Source organism: Pelecanus crispus, chromosome 20 (assembly GCF_030463565.1).
Source record: "Pelecanus crispus isolate bPelCri1 chromosome 20, bPelCri1.pri, whole genome shotgun sequence".
In the NCBI taxonomy this organism is placed as follows: domain Eukaryota; kingdom Metazoa; phylum Chordata; class Aves; order Pelecaniformes; family Pelecanidae; genus Pelecanus; species Pelecanus crispus.
In genome coordinates this window covers 3,956,795-3,979,346 of record NC_134662.1, presented here as the reverse complement: position 1 = coordinate 3,979,346, position 22,552 = coordinate 3,956,795, and the positions used below count along the sequence as shown (strand labels likewise).

Below are 22,552 nucleotides of genomic sequence, written 5' to 3'. Positions count from 1 at the left end.
CCCCCCCCCTCCTTCACGGCACCCCCAAAAGTGGGCGCAGACCCCCCAGCTCCTGCGCAGAGACTGGGGACACCGGAGGCTGGGGGGCGCAGGCAGGCTGCCCGTGCCGGGGGGCTGCCAGCTCTGCCCGCTGCCGGCAAAACCCAGCTGGGGTGCGACCCCCGGCCCCCCCCCACCGGCCCCATACAAAGCCCCGAGGTTTCGGGGTGCCCGCGGGGTTCCCGGGGGAAGGAGCAGAGCTGGACCCGGCCACCGACAGCAAGGAGAGGAGAAAGGAGGTTACGCGGTTTCCAAGCTCCCGTTTCCCTGATGAACACTAATATATATCATTTGCATGTTAAAGTTCGATTCTTTTCTCTTCTTTTCTTTTTAGAGAATAAAATAGAAGCTATTTACAACAAAACAATCAAACAACAACCTCTTAAAATCCCATATAGTGAGTGTAGTTCTCAAAATAAAGGGGGAGGGAAAAGGATCTAAATGAATAAAATATCTCCCGATTTCCAATTTTTTTTTATCTTTTTTTTTTTTTTTTTTTTCCTTTAGAGAATGCCGGGGGGTTTCACTAAAGCTCGCGTCGGCAGGCGTCCGTGCGTCTGTCTGGAGGTAACACGAGTTAAAAAATAATAATAATAATAATAATAATAAATGTACAGTGCAAAGTGTGATGTGAGTGAGGTAAACGGTCCCGGACCGGCGCGGCACAGCGGGATAGCCGCAGCTCCGGCAAAACCCCCGGGCTAAAGCTTTTCTCCTTGCAAAGGAAAACCCAACCAACGTGAGAACAAGGCCAGCCCCCGGTGAGACCCCGGCCCCCCGACCGCCGCCGGGCGAGGGCTGGCGGGGTGAGCTGTGCCCCCCTCGCCGCGGCTGCCGGTGTCGGCGAGGGGGAAGGGGCCGGGGGCGTTAAGGCGAAGCGTTGTTGGAGGTAGAGCTGGGGGGCACGGCCAGCCCGGCCGGGGCCGCGGGGGTGCCGCCGCCGCTCCCCACCCCGCCGCCGCCGCCGCTGCTCCGGCTGCCACCGCTGCCGCCGTTGCCTTTGCTGTAGGCAGAGGAGGGGAGCGAGGAGGAGGAGGAGGAAGAGGAGGAGGAAGGGCCGGGCGTCTGGGCGAACAGCACACCTGGGGAGAGAGTCGGGGGCTGAGCTGGGGGGCGGCGTGGCCGTGCCAACGCTGCCGGCACACACCACGTCCGCAGCCGAAAACGGGGCGAACGCCGGCGAGGGGTGGGTGCACGGCGGCGGGGGCTGCTGGGGACGGCAGAGGCCAAGCAGCCCCCGGCCCGCGCGGCGAGAGCCCCTCACCTGTGTAGACGATACCATTGATCTCAACCGACATGCTGATGCTGTTGGTGCCGTTGCTGCTCAGGCCGGCGGCGGAATCCTGGCGGTTCTCTGCTGGGGGAAGAGCCGGGTTATGGACGCCGCCGGCACCAGGGGCCGCGGCAGCTTTGCCGGGGCGGGGGCCGGCACTGACCTGGCGAGCGGGTGCCCTGGCTGTTGATGCGGATGCTCATGGGCAGCTGGGCCGTCATGGCCAGGAGGTTCTGCTGCAGCGCCCGCTGCATCAGCCGCTGCTGCTCGTCCGTCACCAGCGCCATCTTCTTCTCCGGGGGCTCCCCCGACTCCAGTTTCTCCCGCAGCTGCTCCAGTGCCACGGCTTGGGCGGCCGCCGCCACCTGCACCGCGGCCGCCTGGGCCGCTACCACGGGGTGGCCGGCCAGCGAGACGGGGAGCCGGCTGGGCATGGAGATGGGGATGGGGGAGTCCTCCTCTGCAGGGGCAGAGAGGGCGGTCAGGGACGCAGGGGACAGGGACGGATGGGTGCCACCACCCCGGGGTGTCCCCGGCCACGGCGCACCGGCTCGGGGCCCCTCCATGCCTCGTGTCCATGCCAGGGGCTGCCCGGCACCTCCTGCTCCTCCATGGGGAGCCGGAGCCGGGTGACCAGAGTCAGGGTCCCCAAAACAAGCCCCAGTGCACACAGCCTGGGGAGGGGACGGGAGCGTGACCCCCCCAGTCTGCAGCACCCAGCTCTGCCCCTTTCGGGGCTGCGTCCCCGGTGCCGGGAGGGGGCTGGGACCGGAGTGTGACCCCCCAGCCCGCAGCACCCAGCTCTGCCCTTTTTGGGGCTGCGTCCCCGGTGCCGGGAGGGGGCTCAGCCCGCGGCCCGGACCCCGCGGTGGCCATTACCTTTCTTGATCTTCTGGACGGGAGTGATGGACCCGCCGTTGGTGGCGGAGGCCAACCCCAGCGCCGGCACCGGCAGCTTGGGGGAGGAGAGGAGGCTGTGGGTGCCACCGGGCGAGTAGGTGAAGAGGGAGCTGCCGAAGCCTTGCCGGCGGCCCTCCCGCCGGTTGCTGTCGATGGCCGCCTGCAGCTCGTTGGGGTTGCTCAGCCCTCGCTTCTCACATTCGTAGGGGTACAGGTACTTCATGTACCTGCCGGCGGAAAGGGATGGGGATGGTGACACGGCGGCTGGGCCCATGTGCCGCCCCGTCCCTCCGTGCCACCCCTTCCCTCCCCACCATCCCCGGCCCGGGGTCCCCCCCAACATCCCGCACAGGGCAGAGGGTGCACGGGCGGCACCGACTCCACCAGAGTTGCCCCCCTCCCCAGCCCACCGCACCGCGCCGAGCCCCCGCCGCTCACTGGGTGCGCAGGGTGAAGGCGGCGCTGGTGATGGAGGTGGGCAGGTTCAGCCCCTTGGTGATCTCCCGCCACAGCTTCTTGTTGATCACCTCCACCAAGCCGCCCTTCTCCGTCACCAGCGTGTAGAGCATGTACAGGTCCAGCACCTGCTTGGCCATGATGGGGATCCGGTTGACGGGGGTCCCTGGGGAGCGGGGGGAGGAGAGAGGGGGTCTGGGCTGCTGCTTTCTCACCCCCAGGGCAAAGCCGGGGGGAAGCCGGCGAGACCCCCCGCGAGGCAGTGTGGGGCCGGGAGGCTTCTGCTCCTCCCTCCCCTTCCACCATCTCTTTCTTTCCCCCTCAGGACCCCCCGCCTCGCTGCCACCTCGCTGAGCATCGGCCCCACGCACAAAGGAAACAGAAACTCGCAGTTTTCAGCCACAGCCCCCGAAATGGGGCCGAGCGCGGTTTCTTAGGCTGAGGTCAGCGGCACCCGGCAACACGAGTTATTTATAACGGCAGCGGCGGCGGCGCTTCCCGGCCATGAGGGTCTCGCCGTGCCGGGGGCCGCACGTGCATGGCGGGGTCGGGGGGGCATCCCGCCAGCGACGGGGCTGCAGGGTCCCCTCCCTCCCGGGGGTCTCTGCCCTCCTGGCACCGGCGGGCGAGGGGGCTCAGGGAGGACGCCGGCAGGACGCAGCCAGCTCCGGCAGCGCCGGGCCAGCGGCTCCCCGGCCCCCCCGCGCACGCACACGTGCTTCCCCCAGCGCCTGCCTGACAAAAGGCTGAAGGCAGTGATGCGTCAGCATTTCCAGCGCTGGTTTCCACGCAGGAACCAGAGCCTCGACCAGGCGAACGCTTCGCTTTCAGCCCTTTCCAACCCCTCGGACCCCCGGCACCCACCCATTGCCAGCCTGGGCAGAGCGAGAAGGCAGCTCCGGCAGCGGGGGGGCTTCGCCCTTTGCGATAACCCGGGGAAAGGACGGCGGGGGGAGGCAAAGCCAGATCCCACGCACCCAGGAGGGGCCGGACCCCGCGGGGAAGGGGCCGCAGGGTGCTGGATGCGATGGGCACGGGGAGCAGGGCCGGGCGAGCCGGGGGCCGCAGGCGCCGGTGCGGGATCCAGCCCAGCAGGTTTGACCCCGCTGAGCAAAGAGGTTAAAAATTAACCAGCAGCCCAGCCGGAGCTGTGACCTCGGGGTTGTAACGAGGGGCGAGGAAATGAGCCCCCGGCCCCAGGAGGGCGCGGGGGGGAGCGGGGCAGGCTTGCGGAGGGGGCTCACCTCGCTTCTGCATGAAGCTGAAGAGGTCGTCCAGGAACTCCTTCCTCCTGGGGTCGCCATCCAGCTCGTACAGCTGCGCAACGAGGGGAGAAAAATGCTCAGAAAAACCCCTTACCCGTGCCCCCCGCCGCCCGGCGAGCCCCGACCCTTCCAAAGCAGCATCCCTGGCGCTTGTGCCCACCGGCCTGAACCGTCCAGCTCGCCATCCGGCTCAGGGGGGGCCCTGCATAGGGCCACGGGGTCCTGAGGGTCCCTGCGCCCAGGGGCTGACCTGCACCCGTGTTCTGGCAGAAACCCCGGGTCGGCGGTGCCATCCCCTGCCTGCCCCGCTCGGACCCGAAATGCTGGTGCCAAAATGGCAGCGCTGCCCCACGCCTCACCCGCAGGCCGGAGCGGCTCCCACGCTGCAAGTGCCGCAATTGGCCCCCAGCTCTTCCCGGGAACGCCAATCCCGGTTATTTTTAGCATCCACTGTGTGTGCTCGGCACAGAGTGGAGCAACGCTTCGGTGTGATCCCTCCTCCGCACCTGCAGCGCCGGAGAGAGCCAAGCGCCGGGAGCCGGCGAGCTCGTGTGCCACGGTGCGAGCTCCTGTGCCGCGGCACAAGCTCGTGTGCCATGGTGCGAGCTCCTGTGCCACGGTGCGAGCTCCTGTGCCACAGCACAAGCTCGTGTGCCATGGCGCAAGCTCGTGCTTGCCGTGGTGGGCTCAAAGGGGGTCCCTGGGAGTACAGCCCTGGCAAACGAGGGCCGTGGCGAGGCGAGGAGGGTGCTGAGCGGGTTGCAGGATGCCCTCCCAGCTGTGGCATGCTACTGGCTGCCGTGCAACCTGGCAGAGCCCGCTCCTCTCTGCTCGGCGAGGCCGGTGCCGAGCATGGGCTGCCCCGGTGAGGCTTCGTGCCCATTCGGCAGCAGCCGTGGGGCTGGCAGCCTCTCCTCCTGCAAGATCGTGTCCCCCCAGGCCGCCGCGCTGCTCAAGGCACGGCTGCCAGAGCAAACCTGGCAGGATGAACCGCGCCACGGCGCACCATGCAACGCAGCCGGGACGTCTTTCTGAGCCGGGGCAGGCAGACCCAGGCGAGGCTTCTGGCACAGCCGCGCCTCGAGCACCGGTTCTGCTGGGGCAGCTTTTGTTGGGACCCCACCCCACGCCTGACAGCCCGGCACATTCCTGCCTGATTTATGGCAGCAGGATCTGCTGGCCGGAGCGTCCCGGCACGCAGGCAGGCACGCCACGCTGGCTCTGCCTCTCCCCGGTGCTGGCAGCTGAAGCCCAGCACGGTTTCTGCCGGGAGGCACCGGCTGGTGGATAATCCACCCCCCAGGAAGGGTGGCAGCGGAGGGGCTGCATGGGGCAGGCGCTGCCCAGACGCCGTGGGGATGGACGCCGCAGCCTTCGCCTCGCCCCGTCCCCGCCGTCCCCGTCCCCTCGGTGCCGAGCGGCTCCCGCTTTTCTCAATGACAACTCTGAATAACTGCCAGCGGAGCCGCGGCGGCTATAAATATTAGCACATAACTCACCAGGCACGCACCGCGGGGCCGCCAACCGTGCGGCGGCACATCAGCACATTAACCGGGTCACCGATACGCCCGCTTGTCCCGCGGGCATGCCCGGCACGGCACCCCGGTGGCACCGGGACTCGTGGGGTGGCTGTTGCCCCAGCTGCAAGCGAGGGGTGCGAGCCCCCTCCTCCCACTGACCCCCAGGGAGGATCCGGATCCCGCGGGGCTGAACTCGCCGGCCGGTGCCGATCAAAGGGATCAATGGGGCCGCGCGATAAGAGGGGCAGGGCGCCGCGGGAAAGCCATAAACCCCCAGTTCCCCTGGAAACCTTGCAAGGCTCGCCCGGCTCCCAGCAAGCCCCCGGGGAAGGGGCAGGAGCTGCCAACTCCAGCCCAGACTCCTCAGAGCCCCTCTCCCACCCCAGCGAGGGGTGCGGGTGCAGGGGGAGCCCCGAGGAACTGCGGCACAGAGGGAGCTGAGCGGTGCCCCCCGGCAGGGCAGGGGCAGGATGCGGCACAGCGGGCACCGCCGCGGTTTTTTGGGCTGAGCCGCCCAGGCTGCTCCAGACCGGCCGAGGGATGTTGGGCCGGCGCCAATCCAGCCTCCCCCGTTTCCTCGAGCGACTCCGAAAGCCGCACGCAGAGAAAGGGCTTCCCTGGCGCCCGCCGCTGCGGCACGATCCTGCGGGGTGCTGAGCTGCTCGCCGCTCGCGGGGCTGCACTCGAGCCGGCGGCGTGGCACCCCTGCCGCCTGCCACGGTTCCCCCCAAACCCAAACACCCCGCACTCCGTTAACCCCACTAAAAGAGGCGACAGCCCTGCCTGCGCAGCTGGGGCAGCGGCTGCAACCTCCCGGCACCGGCACCATGGCACAGATGCTGCACCAGAGCATCGTGGGGACCCCCAGCACCGCAGGGACCCCCAGCACCATGGGGGCCCCCAGCACCACGGGGACCCCCAGCACCGTGGGGACCCCCAGCACCACGGGGACCCCCGGCCCACGGGGCAGCACCAGTGCCACCGCAGCTCCCGTGCATCAGACGCAGGAGCGGCAGGCGGTGTGCCGGGTGGCCGGGGCGCGCTCAGCCCAGCCGGGGGATTAAATACAAACCCAGGGAGGGAGAAGTGCCGTGGCGCAGCGGAGGGGAAGGGGGGGCTGGAAAACCGTCGCCCTCCTGCTCGGGAGAAAGGAAAATGTGAAAAACCAGAAGTGCTGGCAGCACGGGGCCGTGACCCCGGCCCTAGCAGGGTTTCACCCGTCCCCGGGGAGAGCTGGCAGCGGCGTTGGCCTCGGCCCCCACGCCGTCCCCAGGGCCTGGGGTCCCGAATCGCAGCGGGGCGCGGGCACGACCGGCCAGCACCGAACGCGGAGCTGTCCCGGCGCAGCACCCAGCGCAGCACGAGGGAGTCACAAGCAGCCTATTAACCTGCAGAGCTCTAAAAATCGATTAGCCGTTTATGAAAACATCGGTTCATTCAATTTTTATAAAGCCAGCTCTTAAATAAAGCTGCTCTCCCCTGGCTGCAGGTGGGAACTGCGGCTGCGTTTGGGAAGGGACGAATGCGCCGGTTCATTTACCGCCGCGACCCCCCCGGTCGTGAGCTCCCCCCGGCTCAGTCCCGAGGGGAACGGACGCGTTTAAGAGGATGAAAGAAAATTAACCGTCAGCTGAGGAAAGCGTGTGCCGGCCGGGCCGTGGGGATTAGCGGCAGCCGGCGGGTGGCTGCCCCATGTGCCGTCCTTCCACGCGCCCCCCCCACCGCCCGCCAGCCCCGGTGGTCCCATGCCGAACTCTGCTGGCCGTGGCCACTCTCCCCCCGCCACCCCAGCCAGGACGAAGCCACGGAGGTTACCCGGGCTGGCGAGCAGAGGGAAACCCACTCCTGCCTGGCGCCCTCGAGGCCCTGCCGGCACACCCAGCTGCGGCTGCCGGGCAAAGGACATTTCGCAAGCTGCCGCTTGTGGTTACCGGCGAGATTTCGACAGCTCCACCGCGCTCAGCTGCTGCTCGCCGGCTGCCGCTGCCCTGGAGTGGGGAGAGGGGCTCGGCCGGGCTCCCCCATACCAGGCGCTTCCCTGGCTGCACCCCCAGAAGCCCCCCCGGACCCTCGTCGGGCTCTGCCGACGCCAGCAGAACCGCCCAGTGCGAGGGCAGCTTCCCAGGGAGCTTGGCCAGCAGTGCCGCGAGGCAAGGATGTGACGTGCCCTGCCGTGGCCGGGACGTGCTCTGCCTGCACCGCGGCGGGCACCGCATGACCGAGCAGCATCCGCCGAGCTGCCCCCGTCCCCCCTCGCCCCCCGGGCACAGGCAGAAACATGGAAGGGGGCAGAGACGAGCGACTTCCAGCAGCCCCCTCGCAGGATTTCCTCGCATTGACAGCATCCCGCGTTTGCCGGGACGCCTCGCTGGCAGCCCGCGGCGCTCCCACGCTGGCGAGGAGGCAGCAGAAGAGCCATGCACCCCGCAAACACCGAAAGGCAGCGCAGGCATTGTAGGAAAGCTTAGATGTTGGGTCTCAAAATAAAAATTGAGGAACAGAAACATGTTCTCGTTTCAGCAGCGTGCGAAACCGAGCACGCAGCCGGGCTCGGCGCGGACCGGCTGCCGCTGGCACCACCGGACTGAAATCAGCAGGTGCTGACCCCCGGCTGGTGTCGATCCCCGGCTGCTTCCGATGCCCTGCCTGCCACGCTCGAGCACGGCTTCTGCTTGGCACAAAGCACGGTTCCTCGTCGGGGAAGTGTGGGCGGAGGCAGTGAGGCTCGGTGCAAAGGTAACGCCGGCCGCCGGGCAGCGAGCCGCGGGGAGAGGCCGCCCTGCCGCCGCTGACTCAATAGATTTACATTTCGTAATTAGGGAGGCCGCAGGGAGGTGGAAACGACTTAATCTGTAACACAGCTGCCCTGAGAATATCCTCTTACCGTGCCCCGCTGACGGGTCCCCACGGCGAGAGCGCGGTGCCAGGGGATGCCGCGGCACAGCCGACCCCAGCCTGGCTCGGGGTGGGGGGATAGGAGATACCCCCCACCTCCCCAAGAGCCCCCCAGGCTGGGGGATCCAGCCCGGTGCAGCCGGTGCTCCCGGCGCTCACCCAGCACAGAGCAAATGCCCGGCACCACCGGCACAGCTGGCTCTGCGCCGCGGTGCCCGATGTCTCGCCGCCGGTGCAACCCCCATCGGCTCCAGCCCTCCGTCCTTGCGGCCGGCTGAGGACGAGGTGCCAGATGGCCATTGCCAGCAGATATATAATTAAGTGGAGGAGGAATTAGGAAGGCGGCGGGCAGGTGGGCGGCGCTGACCCTGCACCCCAGTGCCCCGGCAGGATGCCGGCCCGGCGTTTGGTGTGGATGACCGGATTAACGTTTCAAACCAGATTACAGGAAAATCCCAACCCGTTGGCTTTCAAAGGGCTGCCGGGGAGGCGGCCCCTCGGCAATGCCAGGAATGCGGGACAGAGCCCTCGGCACGGGAGCAGTGCGTGCCAGGGGTCTGCCGGGAGGGACGGAGGTAACATCCCCCCGTCCCGAGCAGCCCACCGCTCCCCTGCTAACGGCCCCCCCGAGCTGCGGGCAAAGGAGCACAATTAAAGCAGGGAAGGGAAGCGCCATTTAACGAGGCTCCGAGAGCACGGCCCCGGTAATGCCGGAGCTTATGCTGGAGCCAGGCGAGTCTCCCCAGCGGCAGAAACCCCGCGCCCACCCCGCCAGGGGGTCACAGGGACCCCCCAACCAGAGAGCAGGGCTGTGCGGGGCCGGGGCTGCGGAGGAGTCCGCATCGCAGCGTCCGGAGCCAGCGTCCCGCGTCCGAGTTAAAAACAACCCCCCCGCCACGGCTCGGTTCCGGGTTTTCAAGCCTCAGGGAATAATTTTCAAGTTTCTTTTCCATTGCCAGGAAGTCTCAACACTCCCGGCTTTCCTCCCTTCTCTTCGAAATTGGCCTGGGACGTGCACGCCGTGAGCTGGGGGGGGCGCAGACCCCCAAGAGCCACAGCAGCAGGGATGGGGGGGGCTGGTGACCCCTCCAGCGGGGCCGACCGCCTCGCAAGGGGCTGGAAAGGCCTGAATTTCTGTATTTAGGGAAAAAATACAACAAAGGCAGCTGCAGGGGAGAGCCCACCCCGGTGAGGCGCCCACGGCAGGTAGCACGGCAAACATCCGCGCTGATTCCAGCCCGGGCGGCGCGATGGGGGGTGGCGGGGGGGGCTGGCCTCCTTCTCTCTCTTTCTTTTCTTCCTTCCTTCCTCCGAGCGGCCCCCAGGGACGCGTCCCTTTGTCCCGCTGACAGCCGAGGGGCGATGCCGGGAGGGGAAGAGACGGCGCACGCTAACAAGTTATTTAACGAAGAATAAACACGCGGGTGGTGTTTCCCGTCTTGCTCCCGGCTGGCGCACGCAGCCCCCCGACCCCCGGCACGCCGAAGCCAGGACATGCAGTCGGGGTGGTGGTGGGGGGGGCACTTATTCAGAAAAAGAAAGTAATTTGTAAAAACTGGAGAGAAGGGCTGGCGACAAGTGCCGAAATGAAGTGTTTCGGGTGACGCTGCTGAGGTCGTTTCCCGTAAGATGGTGGCTGAGTCAGGGCTGGGGGTGCCCGAGGCCGTGCAGCCCCTTCTCCGGGCCGGGGTCAGCGCAGCCCCCTTCCCTCGGCAGGGCTGTCGCGGTGACCGGGGGGCAGCACCGGTATGGCCCCCCCCAGCCATGGGGGTATCGGGTTTGCTGGGGCTGATCCCTCCCGGCAAAGGGAGATTCTGGCCCCGGCACAGATCCCGCCACAGATAAAGCGCTCAGCTTAGGGACGGGTCACCTCTCGCCGTCCCCATCCCTAATCCCCTGCGAGCCCCCACAAATCACACCCTTCCCTCGGGAAGGGGCTGCCAAGGGGCAGGGGCGTGCGCCCCTTCCCCAAAATCCCCAAGGGCGGCCCCCGCCACCACCTCGCTCGCCAGCTCCGAGGCCAGCCGGGAGCGGGATGGTGCTGCCGGGAGCCTCGCCCTCACGGGACGGGACGCGTCCGGCTCTTGCTGCCAGCGGCCAAGTCCACTGACCGGCCCGGCGGGATTCCTGCTGCCTGAGCGCGGCCGGGGCCGCCCAGGGCGGGGGGCCGCTTCTGCGGGGGGGAGCCGGGGAGCGCTGGGCCCTCACCGCTGCGCTTCCCGTCTGCACTATTGTTCCCGTCGGTTCCCAGCATTGTCCCCTCCACGGGTCGGCACCGCCCGGACCGGGACGCAGCCCCGCCGCAGGTGCCTCTCTCCGCCGGTGCCTCCTCCTCGGGATGGGGGCTGCGGGAGCCGGTGGGTGGCAGATCCGTCGGCGCTCCTGCGGCACAGGGACAAGCCCAGTCCTGATCCCCAGCCATCGCCCCAAAGGGCTGGGGGTCCCAAGACCACCTGGGCTTCCGCCAGCACCTGCAACTCCCCCCCGAGCGATGCTGCAGCCGCATCCTGGCCGTGGTCCCGTGGGAGCCACCCCTGCCAGACACGGGGGGGGAACAGGGATGAGCAGGAGCCCACGGCACCGCAGGCAGCGTCCCGTCCCAAACCGAGCCCCCAGCAGGATGGGGGTCTCGCGCAGCCCCCATGCCCAGACCTGCCGCCTCCCCAGCCAGGCTGGTGGGAGCAGCCACACGGGCGACCCGGGGGGGACGCGGGCCGGTGTCAGCGCTGACACGGCGGGTGTCACCGCGCCGCGGAGGGGGACGTTGAATGGGCGAATTAGTCGCCATTTAACCTCCCTGACCCCCCATTGTCTGCGCGCCCATCAGCCGCCCGCCACGCCACGCCGCGGGGTCGCTCCTGCCCGGCCAGCCGGCAGCCGCCGGGACGCTCGGCATGGATCCACGTCCACGCGCCGGAGCCATCCCGGTGCAGCGTGCTGCTGGGCCCGGACGGATGCTGGCTCCCAGGACGGCTGCGCTGTTGCTGTTTTTCCCCTTCCCGCGGAGGAGGAAGCGAATCCTGCTGCAAGTGCATTCCAAATGACGGTTTCCGAGGGACCCGCTGGGCGGCAGCTTGCCGGGCTCCAGCTAAAACAAAAACCGGTTCAGTGTCTGAACGCCGACGCGTGGCACGGGCTGCCCAGAGGTCACCGCCGAGCGGCGGGGGGACGGAGGAGCCGCTGCCCCCTGCCAAGCCGGGAGCCGCCGGCTGGGGCGGGCGGATGGGAGTCATCCCGGCAGCGTCGGCTCTCCCGGCCTTCGCCGCGTGCGTGCCGGTGCATGCCCTTGACACATGCTTCGCTATCGCACCGGACCTTGTGCAAATATTAATTCAGTGGAGTCAGGCAGTGTTGAGAAAGCTCGTCCCAGGGAGCAACACCCAGGGTCCGGCTCGCACGCTGCTGGCGCAGCTCCCCACCACCGGCTGGGTGGACCCCGGGTGGGCAGCTGAGCCGGAGCCACGTGGCACAGACCCGGGAAAACCATGGCCAGAGCAGTAAAGCTTTTCCCCATGGAAAAGTGGTGCAAACCCTTGGGGCACCCAGCTGAGGCCCCTGCCTGGGGCTGTCCCTCCCCGTGTGCCCCAGACCTCCCCGGGGTGACACCCAACAGGGCTGGCAGGTCCAGACCCCCGGGCGAGGACCCGACCCGGGCACGGGGGCAGCTGTGCGGGCAGGAGCGGCAGCTTGGTTGGCCTTTGCAGGCGAGCTGGGGTTTAAATTCCACCATATGTAAATGATCGCCTTAGAAAGGGGATCGCTGTAAGCCGGAGCAGATGAGTCACCCAGGGCTTCCACTGCCTGGCCGGGGATTTGTCTAATTGCAAATCTGTTCCTGAAATGCGAGGTCCCGCACCTCCGTCTGCCCGTGGGACGGCTGCTCCGCCAACCCCACCAGCGGTCCCCGCCGCGGTGGGGGTCCCGGGGAGGGGGGGTTCCCGCTCGCCCCGGCCCTGCCCGCAGGAGTTGGAAGAGGTCCAGCAGCCACAGATGGTTTTGACAGGCAGCCAGCTGCGGGCCATCAGCCCTGGGAACCATCACCGCAGAGCTGCTCCGGCAGCGCCAAAACCTCGCTGCTTCCTCACGCCACCAGCGACCCATGGAGGGGAAGGGGGTGGCGGGGGACGGCCGCCGCCATGGCTCCTTTGCCATGGCACCGATGCGGCACCAGAGCGATGCTGGCTCCAGCAAAGCTGCTGCCCGATGACCCCGTCCCATCGCAGCACCGGAGCGGGCGGCAGCCCGGGGTGGCACATGGCAGGTGTTTGGGTCTCTGAGAGCAGGCACTACTGCCTAAGCGGGGGTCTCCATGGTGGCCGCAGGCAGAGGGGTGCTTGGGGGGGACAGGGAAGCCCTTTCCTGAAGGATCACCATCACCGGTGACAGTGGTGGGGAGCGGGGACCATGGGGAGCTACGCGTGGGGAGCAGGGACCGGCATGCCTGCCCCTGCCTGGGGAACAGAGCCGCGGCCCCGAGCAGCCCCGGCGCAGGGTGGATTATCGCCAGCTCTGTCCGGAGCGGGGACCCAGGCGCAAGCAGATTAAGCGACCGATTGGAAGGGTCAGGGAGCGGGTCAGGGGCCGAGCTGGGAGCTGCGCCTCGAGCTCCGATCCGGCTGCGCCGGCAGGCTGCGAATCTAGTGAGCGGCCGCACGGGCAGCGCGGGCAGGTGCGCGGTCAGGGACGTGCGCAGGGGAGAGCAGGGAGCTCCCGCCGTCCCCGAACTGCCACCCGCCCCTCGCCCCGGCCCCCGATTGCGGCACGTCCGGCTGGGCCCCAGGACCGGCTGCCATTTCTCCTGCGGTTTGGGCCAGAAATAGGGTGATGGAGCAACGCTGCGCCCTTGCCCAACCGCTCCGCTGCCGGGCGGCTGTTTGCTTTGCTGACAAAGGACCTGCTCTCGTCTCTGCTCTTTTTTTTTTTTTTTTCCTTCTTTTAAATAAACCCTCATTCCTGTTAGTTCAGCTGTGCTGGAGCTGGGAGGCGGCTGCCTCCTCTCCAGCCCTTGAACCAGCCCGGGGGGCTGGGGCTCTCGGGGGGACGCCAGCGGCGATGCCCAGGCTGGGGGGAGCCAGCCTGGCTCCCGAGCCGAGGGGTGCTGGGGGGACGGTCCCCCCAAGAGCAAGCAAAATCAGCCGGGCAAAGGCACTGGGGTGGGAGGGACACATCCCCTGTCCCCCACCTCGTTAATTATCCCGGGTCTCATTGGGACAAACGGCCTCACGCAGTCCCTGGATGCTGGGATGGGCACCCGCGGGCCGTGCGGGCACCCAGGCGTCAGGCTGGGGGTGGCACTCGGCAGCTAAGCTGCTCTCGCCGAGGAGAAGTCCCTGACCCCCGGCCGGGGATCCAGCAGGATTACGGCTCCAGGAATGCTCCCCGAGCGCCGTGAGCCGATTACCGGGCTGGATCCCTGGCCAGGAACACCCTTCAGCGAGCTGGACGGCAGCATGGGGCAAGACAGGCGATGGCTTTTCTCCCGGCACGGGTCCACCTGCGACCGAACCGCGGCCCTCAGCACCCCATCCCACCCCGTTCCCCTCCTCACCCCCGTTATCTGCCGCCAGCCCGGCCAGGCGCCGCAATCGCCTCCTCCTGGCGCAGGAGAGCCCGGCCGGGGGCCCCAGGGCGCTCCCCTTTATCTGTGCCCCCGCCGTGCCGCGGCACCAGCCGGAGCAAAACTGCGTTTGGGGTGGGGGGACGGCGACCCCCGGCCGGGGGACAACGCTCTGGTGCCCCTTTCCCCGCGCAAGGGCCCCCTCGCCCTCCCCTGGGGGCGGCTCATCCGCTCGGCTGGCTAATGCAATAAAGCTCTAATCAATATTTTAAAGAAAGTAAATGGACCCTCCCGCCCTTGTTAAGAGGCCGCAGGGCCCCCCGCTCCTGGCCCTGCTCCCCCCCCAGCCAGCGTTGGGCTTTTTTAAATAAAAATAATCCATGGGAGAAAGGGGCTCAGGGCCCCGTACCCCAGGCTCTGCTGCCTGTGGGGGCAGAGGGGATCCCCCACGCTTTAACCAGAGCCCAGGGTTTCTGCACGGGGCTCTGAGCCCCGGGGTTCCAGAGGAGAAATGGGCTTTTCCTCAGCCCCTCCTGTGGTTCCCCTAGGAAAATCCCAGCTTCATCTTCCCGGGGCCCCGCCACGTGCGCTTGGTCCCCAAGCCTGGGGGTGAGCAGAGTGTGGGGGGTCCGGTTTTGCCCCTGCTGCACTCAGCGTGCTGCCTGCCGAGGTTGCAGAGTTGCTTTCGGTTTATATATATATATATATATTTTTTTTTTTTTTTTTTTTTTCCCTAACCGTTGCACTTTGAAATGCCGTATCTCAAGGGAGCGCTGCTCGGCACAAGATAAGGGCTGAGGTTTTCGCCCCCCACGTGCCACTGGTGCAGTTCAGCCGTCCCCATTTCGGACAGCTTAAGAAACCTCTCATCCCCCCAGAACACCGGGACCGCACCGGCACCCCACCGCTGGCACAGCCTCCCCCCCAGCACCACGTCAGCTTCTTAAAGCCTCCGATGCTTCCTGCGAACGGGAGCCAGAAGACAGGGGGTTAAACATCAGCCTGGGGCACCCCAAATGGGGCACCCCAAAGGGAGCCCAGTGGCTGCTGCAGACCCCCCCCCCCATGCCGCCGGCCGCCCCGGCTGCCCTCCTGCGGGACACGGGGTGATGGGGTGACGGGGTGCAGGCACCCGGGGCAGCGCAAGCAGCACAGGAAACTCCAAAAGAGGCAGAGGCAGGAAACTCCGGCTCCGTGGGCTGCTGATGCACCCAGGGCTCACGCTCCTGGTATTAGTAGGGCGCAGTAATAGCGGTAACGAAACAGAAAGGTCAGGAGGGGAGTTCTCTGCAGAGCAGCAGCAGAGCCCCCCCCGCTCACCCGCCAGGGCTGGGGTGCAGACATCAAAGCAGGTTTTTCCCCCCCGTCAGCCCCACACCGCCGGCAGCAGCTCGCCGGCCAGGCATTACGCAGCAGTTTGTGGTGGCACGCAGCAGTGCCAGATTTTTGGCAGGGGTTGGCTGAGCCGCTCATGCTCCGGCGGCTCGTCAAAGCCCGGTTCCCCCCCGTGAGCATCGCCGTCCGGAGCGGCGGCACGATGGCAAACGCCCACGGTGCGAGCCCCAGTGAGCCCCGGCACCTGGCCATGGTGCCCGGAGGGGTGGGTGCTGGGGGTCACCCCCAGCCCCTCGCAGCACAGCCCTCCGCGGTGCCCACAGCCAGCCGAGACCCCCACGGCCGAGCCCAGCTCCAGGCCGGCAGCTCGGACACGCCGGCATCGCCCCAGCCCCCCGGGGACCCGTGGTGCCTTTTGGGGTGAGGTTAGAGACAACCCCAAACCCAAACGGGAGCGAACGCAGCCCCAGCCCAGCCGTGCAGCAACGTGCCGACGTCCCACCGGACCCCTCCGGCGCAGCGGGGCTACAACAAGCGCCAGATCAAAACGAAAGCGAGCCTGCCCTCGCTGCCGGCCGGTGCGGGAGGACAACGTGACGGCTGTTCCTCACGGGGAGCTTCCTCCCGCCCCAAAAATGCCCCTTTTCCCCCCTGAGGAGCCATCGCGCCCTCGGCAGCCGCTGCCCCCCGCGCCCCTCGCCGTGCCGGGGGCTCCTTTGTTCTGCTGCCCGCGCGGGCAGCGCCCCGGGTCAGCCGCCGAGCTGACCTCTGCCTGCGCGGTAGCCGTCCCCGGGGACGGGGAGGTGCCACGCGCCAGCTCCCTAACCTCCATAACTCTTCCTCGCGCCTTCCCCTTCCTCCCCCCCTGAACCGGGCCCCCTCCTCCTCCTCCTCTTCCTCCTCCTCCCCCCCCCCTGCAGCTCAATCCATCCAAACCTCGGTTTGCAGGAATCTGTCCCAGATGGGTCAATAAAACCCCGCAGCGGAGGTCGGGGACAGCCCCCCAGCAGGCACCCAGGGTTTCGGTGGGGAGATGGGCACGGGGGCTCGGATGGCGGCAGTGCCCGGCAAGGACCTTGAGCACAGAGAGAGCTGGGCCGGGGAGGCTGAAGCTGTTCACCAGCGCCAGCACATCTGGAGCTGAACCCGAACCGCAGCGAGACCTGGAGAGCCCCGGAGGTGGTGGGGGCTGGGGCCGGACCGCCAGCCCTCAGCTGCCTGGGGGGGCCCCCCCGAGCCTGCTTGGAGGCAGGGAGAAAGAAATCAAAGTCACCCACCTCCCCCAAACCGAGCCCACGCAGCCACAACTCAACCCAGGGGGTGCAGGGGGGGGGCCCGGCTCAGCTGAGGCGCCCAGGAGGCCGCGTGCTCCCCGCAAGCTTGCGGGAGAGCAGAGGGGCTCCCAGCGCCGAGGAGCAAGTTTGCAAAAAAAAAAAAGAGGAACCCCGAAATAGCCCCTTCCTCGAGCAGCGTTTCCCCGCTGCGGTGGGAAGGCCCAGCGCCGGCACGGCCGCGTTTGCGGCACCGCATCCCCGCGGGCTCTCCCAGCACCCCGGCGCTGCCGGGGTCTCCCCTAACGCGCCTCTACCCCGGCGAAGGGGCGGCAGCGGCGGGAGCAAGGGCAGGGAAGGGGTAAAACATCCTCTGCCAAGCAGCGCCGGGGCCAGGGCGGCCGCCCCACGCCCGACGCTCGCTGTTTACATTCCTGCTGCTCCTTCCCAGGCTGCGTCGGCCTGGCTGCGCCAGCTGGGCTGGAGCTGGAGCGCTCGGCGGCACGCGTTGGAGGGCGGCCAGGAGGAGCTCCCGGCCAGCGCCGCGCTGCGCCGAGCAACCCCCTGGCCCGGCTCCAGCGGCCGCGATCCAAGCACCGGCACGCTGGCAGGCTGACGTGCCGGGGAAAGCCTCTCCCGGCCGGGCGCTTCGCCTTCTCTCCTCCGCCCACGGTGCAGCGGTGGCAACCGCTTTCCTCCCCCCTCCGGCTGCTTCCACGATTACCCGCCGCGCAGGGCTCTCCCCGCCGACCCCGGGAAGCTTTCTGCTGGAATGCAAAGCCGGGGGAAAAGGGTGGTTCGGCCTCTTTCGCCCGCACAGCTTAAGGGGAAGAGATGGGGAGCAGGCAGAGGATGCACTGGGACTCGGGCTGGTGTCCCCAAGCGCTGCGGCAGAGAATCATAGAATCTTAGAATCATTTAGGTTGGAAAAGCCCTTTAAGATCATCCAGTCCAACCATTAACCCACACCACCAAGTCCACTCTAAACCAATCAAGGGTAGACTAGACTAAACCATGTCCCAAAGTGCCACATCTACCTGTTTTTTGAACGCTTCCAGGGATGGGGACTCCACCACCTCTCTGGGCAGCCTGTTCCAATGCTTGACCACCCTTTCCGAAAAGAAATTTTTCCTAATTTCCAACCAGAGGACTCGATGGAGACTACGGCACGGTCCACGGCGCATCTGTGGACCGCTGCGGCAGCACGGCACGGGTCCTGCAGGCACCGCCAGCCACCCAGCCCCAGATTTTGCCGTTGGATCCCGAGGGCTGGGAGCGATTGCCAGGCCGCCGGAGCTGGCGCACGGGTCCGGTACAGCACCAACCCGGTGACAAACAGGAAGATCACAGCTGTGGTATCACAAAAGCTTTTTCACAGATACAAGATCGCGTCCCCGGCCCCTCGCTCCCCGACAGCAGGAAGCACAAAAGAGAGAAACCACAAGAAGAAGAGGCAGCGTGGGTGCAGCGGCACGAGGGACGCACGGGGCAGAAGCATCCCTCCTTCCCCGCAGCCAGGCAGGAGCGCGCCGGCGAGGGCGGCCGCACGCTCCGCGCTCGCTTGTGCTTCCTCCACCAGCCCTGTTGTGAAGCTGCCTGCATCCAGATGTGCCGGCAGATCCCGGCAGCCCTTTCCCCCTTTTGGGGAAGGGGCAGGGGCCGTCGCATCCCTCCCGAAAGGCCACCGTGCCCCGGCTGCTCCATCTGGGTCCCATCTGCTGCTCTTGGCTCCCGTCCCTTCCCCAGCCCTAAACTCAGATGTATTTAAACACACACATCAAAGGCACCGGGCAGCCCCGGGGGAGCCCCAGCTCGCAGCACATTTCCTTCTATTAGCCGAAAGCAGGGCGCAGCGAGCTCCAGCGCCGGGAGAGAGCGGGAGCGTGCCTGCCTCCTGTCAGCCCGGCTCAGCCAGCATGGGGAAGGTGGCGGAGGGGGCAACCGGAGTGCTTTCTCCCCAGTTTCACTCTTCAATGGCATTTTGGCGGTGGCAGGAGGGCAGCTCTGCCCCCAAGCATCCATGAGGCTGGAGCCATCCTGCCAGGCATCACCTCTGTGGTGATGGGAGTAAGCCAGGTCCCCACCGAAAACGGCTCGGGGAGGGTCGAGAAGAGGAAAACCAAGAGTCCTTTCAGATTTGGAGGTTCGGGGTGGGTTTTTTCCATCATTTGCTGCCAGAGTCCTCCCAGGTTCCTGCAGCAAACCCTGTCACACTGTCCGCCTGTGCCAGGACCAAAGCCAGGACCTGCGCCACAGAGCCAGCTGGGACACAGGATCCCACCGGAGCCACTGATCAAAGTGACAGGGGAGGGGGCAAAACTGAGCCCAAGCACTAAAATCCCAGAGAAATCCCGTGCTTTCTTAGCACCAAGAATGGCAGCTCGATCCGAGAAGATCGCGGCACTGCCAGAGGCATCTCACCACGGCTCTCAAGGACGCAGGGATGCAGAGCAGAGCCGAGGAGCAGGGAAGGGACGGACACGGGGGAGCAGGGAAGGGACAGACACGGGGGAGCACGCGCATCTTGGCGGGCACCTACCTGCTTGAACTGCTCCTCGTAGGTCCAGTCGCCGTGGTCGGGCGCCGGCGGCGGGGGCTGCACGTGGCCCAGTCCGGAGGGGAGCCGCTCCTGCCCGCCCGGCAGCCGCTGCGGCTCGCCCCGGTAATGCTGGGGTGCCGGGGGCTTACGGAGCAGCAGGGATCCTGCACCCGCCCGCACCGCCTCTGCCGAGCTGAGCCCTTCCTCTCCCATGTCTTCCTCTTCCTCGTAGTCTTCCTCTTCCTCCTCCTCCTCTTCTTCCTCTTCCTCCTCCTCTTCGCCCAGGTCCTCTTCAAAGTCATCGTCATCCCACTTGCCCTTCCTAGAGCAGGGGGCAGAGGAGACATTTGGTTCCATGCTAGGCAGGGGGCTGGGTCCCCAAAGCCCACCCCTCTTCCCTGCCTGCCCGCCCCAGGGGCGCCCCACAGCCGTGGGGCTGGGACCACCTGCCCGGCACACGGGGAAGCCAGCGAAGCGCCGGCACACCCCCGTCGGCGGGTGGCAGCCCCGTGGGGCACTGCTGGCCACCGGCATCCCAAGACAGCAGCTCCAGCGGCAAGCAGAGCTCTGCCAGATGGCTCCCAGCCTGTTCCCTGCCCCGGAGAGGACGCGGGCTGGGAGGAGGCAGCCACGAGGGTGCTGCATAATTTAAAGCCAGACCGAGATCCTCTGTCATGGCTCCATGTAGCTCCCTGGGCAGAGATGAAACGTCGCCCCATGCCAGCCCGGCATGGGGAATCACGGCTGCCGAGCTGAGCTGCTGCTCTCGGCACCTCCTGCTCCGGGACATCCCGACGGCACCAACACACTCCCCGTCCCGAGCTGCACAAACCCAGCTGCCCGGCGCAGCGCAGGCAGCCCCCCGGCAGCCTCCACCACCACTCCCCTGCCCCAAAGGAAAGCCTACATCCCTGACCGGCCATGCCAAAACCTGCCGGGGCCAGACCACGTCCCTGCCCCTTCCCCAAACCCGTAAGAGCTGCTAGTCCGTGCTAGCATATACTCACAGATCCTCCTCATCCTCCTCGGAGCCCATCTCCTGCTGGTACCCGCCATCCTCTTCCTCCTCGCCGCGTTCCTCCTCCTCCTCCTCCTCGGAGACCTGGCTCTCATCCGACAGCCCCGGGCTGGACGAGTGGCTGAGGCCAGCGGCCGCTGCCCGCATGGCGGCCAGGGCGGCCATCTGCGCCCGCTGGATGTGCGCGCTCTCAGGCTCCGCTCCTTCCTCCGAGGGTGCTGGGGCCGGATCTTGACCACGGCCCCGGGCCGGGGTGCTGGCGGGGGTCTGCCCCGGGGCCGGCGGGGGCTGCGTGGGGGGTGGCGTGGAGCGCTGCTGCTGCTGCTGCTGCTCCTGCTGCCGCGCTTCCATCGCCTGCTGCAGCCGCGCGCGCTGCTGCCGCTGCAGGTTCTCCATCACCGCCTGCAGCTTCATGGCTCTGCCGGCGGGCGGTGGGTCCCCGGGGGGACGGGGGGCGATGCACCCGGGCGGCAATGCCCGGGAGGCGCGGGGGGCAGCGCCCGGCAGGCTGCCGCGCTCCAGCGGGGCTGGAGGCCAAGGCTGGGCAGTGCTGGGGGGGGAGCAGCCCTGTGAGGGGGCTGCCAGGGCCCAGGGAGGGGGGCGAGGGCAGCGGGGCGTCCGCAGCACTGTCAGGCTCTCAGGGCAGCCCCCCAGCCCCCCTCAGCCTTGCCCTGACGTCTCCTTTGCTCGAGGGCTCCGGCGGGATCTGCAGGCACGGGGCCGCTCGTGGGGATCGGGGCGCTGCCGCCGTCGGCCGAGCGCACCCCAGGCGGGCACCGAAACCTCCGCGGGCTCAACAGGCAGCGGCGGCAGCCCGGCGCATCGCCCCTTCCCTCGCCGACCGGGCACTTTCCGGAGGGGTGGCAGCCTTGGGGTCAACGCGGCGTCCCCCCGCTCGGGGCCAGGCGTCTCTAGTCCTCGGCCGGCTCGGCTTCTGGCAGGCGTCGGCGCAAACCTGCCGGGAGAAGCGGAGGAGAGGGTCAGCGGAGCTGCTGGCAGGAGCTGGCGAGCAGGAAGGAGTTAAAGACAGCACAGGAGCCTCATTAATCTCGAGCTAATGAGATAGGGAGGCCGGGCCCTGCTGCTGGAGGGGGAAGGGGCCTGCCGGACCCGATAGCCCTGCCTGGCCCTGCAGGCAGCGGATACCGGGATAGCAGCACCCGCAGATAACAGACCCACAGGGAGGGCGCTGGGAGAGCCGCCCGACGTGTCCCCCACAGGGGACGGGGCACTTCCCCACCCGGGGACACCAGGGACGCGCTGCACGAGAGCGAGGGGAGCTCGGGAGCTCGGCCGCCGGGATGGCAGCAGCAGGCAGCTGCCAGGCCAGCACCCAGGCACAAGTGGCACCGGGGTCCGCACCGCCCTTGCCCAGCGGGATCCCAAAGCGCGGGGGGATCCGCGTGTCCCCAGGGCTCCAGGGCAGCTTCCCATGGGATGGGCAGGCAGCGCCTCGCTCATCAAAACCTCGGCAAACAGGCTGCTGCCGGCCGCCCCCGCAAGCCCCCCGCACTTCTCCCCTTCCCTGGGGGCTGTGGGTCTTCCGGGGCGATGTGGGGCTACGATCGGCTCAACTCTGCTTCACCCCGCCGGCACGTCATGGCCGGGCCCCGCAACACCCCCACTGCCCCGGCACCCTGGCCTGGATCCCCCCCGCAGCACCGAGCCCCCCGAGCCCCAGTGCAAGCAGCAGCTGGCCCCAGCCCCTGGACGGACAGAGCTCCACCGGCGACAACTTTGGCATGACCTCGCCTGTGCCGAAGGCAGGGAGAGAGCTTGCTGCGCTGCCGCCGCGGTCGTGCCACGTACGGGCATTGACTCAGCTGGGCCATCACCCCATTTCTGCTGCCCCGGGGGCCGGTGGAGCGCACGCACCCCAGGACCCTCGCAGGGACCGACCCAGGGCCGGATCTGGGGGCCGGACGGGCAGACGCTCCCCAGGGACACGGGCAGCCCCCGCCGCGGGGGCAGGACAGCTGGCGGCACGCAGGAGCCGGCAGCTACGGCGTGATCCCGCAAATTCTGGAAAGGGGAACCCATTTCCAGCGCGGGCCGGTGCCGCTGCCGATTGGGTGGCCGGGTGGGAGCTGCTTCCCCCGTGCCTCGCTGCGGCGGCGGCCGCATCCGCTCAGAGCCCTGCCGCGCTCGGCTCAGCTCTCGCTAGCGAACGTGCAGCCACCGCGGCCGGCCCAGGGCTGCCGGCTGCGCCTCAGCTGCTGCTGCTGCTTCCGAGGGGAGCCGGCACCGGGAGCTGGCGGCCCCTCGGGCACTGCCCAGGCTCTGCCCGTGCCTCAGTTCCCCCTCCCCGAGCACAGCCATCTCCATCTTGTCCGCGGAGGGGAGGCGTTGGGGCAGGGACCCTCCCCTCTCTGCACAGGCAGAGCTGCCTGCACGGGGCTGCCCTGGAGCAGCGGCCGCTCGCCGGCCGTGACCACGCTCCCCGCCACGCAGCCGTCCTGCGCCGCGTCTGAACTCCATCCCCTG

The 22,552-nt window shown here is 67.9% G+C and overlaps 1 protein-coding gene across 1 annotated transcript; it reads right to left on the bottom strand.

Annotated features, from left to right (window-relative positions):
- Positions 1-906: 906 nt before the first annotated feature.
- ARID3A (AT-rich interaction domain 3A) lies at positions 907-20,482 on the bottom strand. Its single transcript, XM_075723744.1, has 8 exons — positions 20,058-20,482; positions 19,051-19,372; positions 3,913-3,985; positions 2,651-2,834; positions 2,192-2,439; positions 1,485-1,772; positions 1,304-1,393; positions 907-1,121 (listed from the first exon to the last, which is right to left on the bottom strand). Exons 1-8 carry the CDS (start codon positions 20,480-20,482, stop codon positions 907-909), a joined length of 1,845 nt encoding a protein of 614 aa, XP_075579859.1.
- Positions 20,483-22,552: the final 2,070 nt, after the last annotated feature.

Coding starts and splice junctions, on each gene's coding strand:
- ARID3A (XM_075723744.1), bottom strand. CDS start 20,482: ATGAAGCTGCAGGCGGTGATGGAGAACCTGCAGCGGCAGCAGCGCGCG. Junction 19,373..20,057: donor GAGGAGGATGAGGAGGATCT/GTGAGTATATGC, acceptor CCCCTGCTCTAG/GAAGGGCAAGTGGGATGACG. Junction 2,440..2,650: donor GCCTTCACCCTGCGCACCCA/GTGAGCGGCGGG, acceptor TTCCGCCGGCAG/GTACATGAAGTACCTGTACC.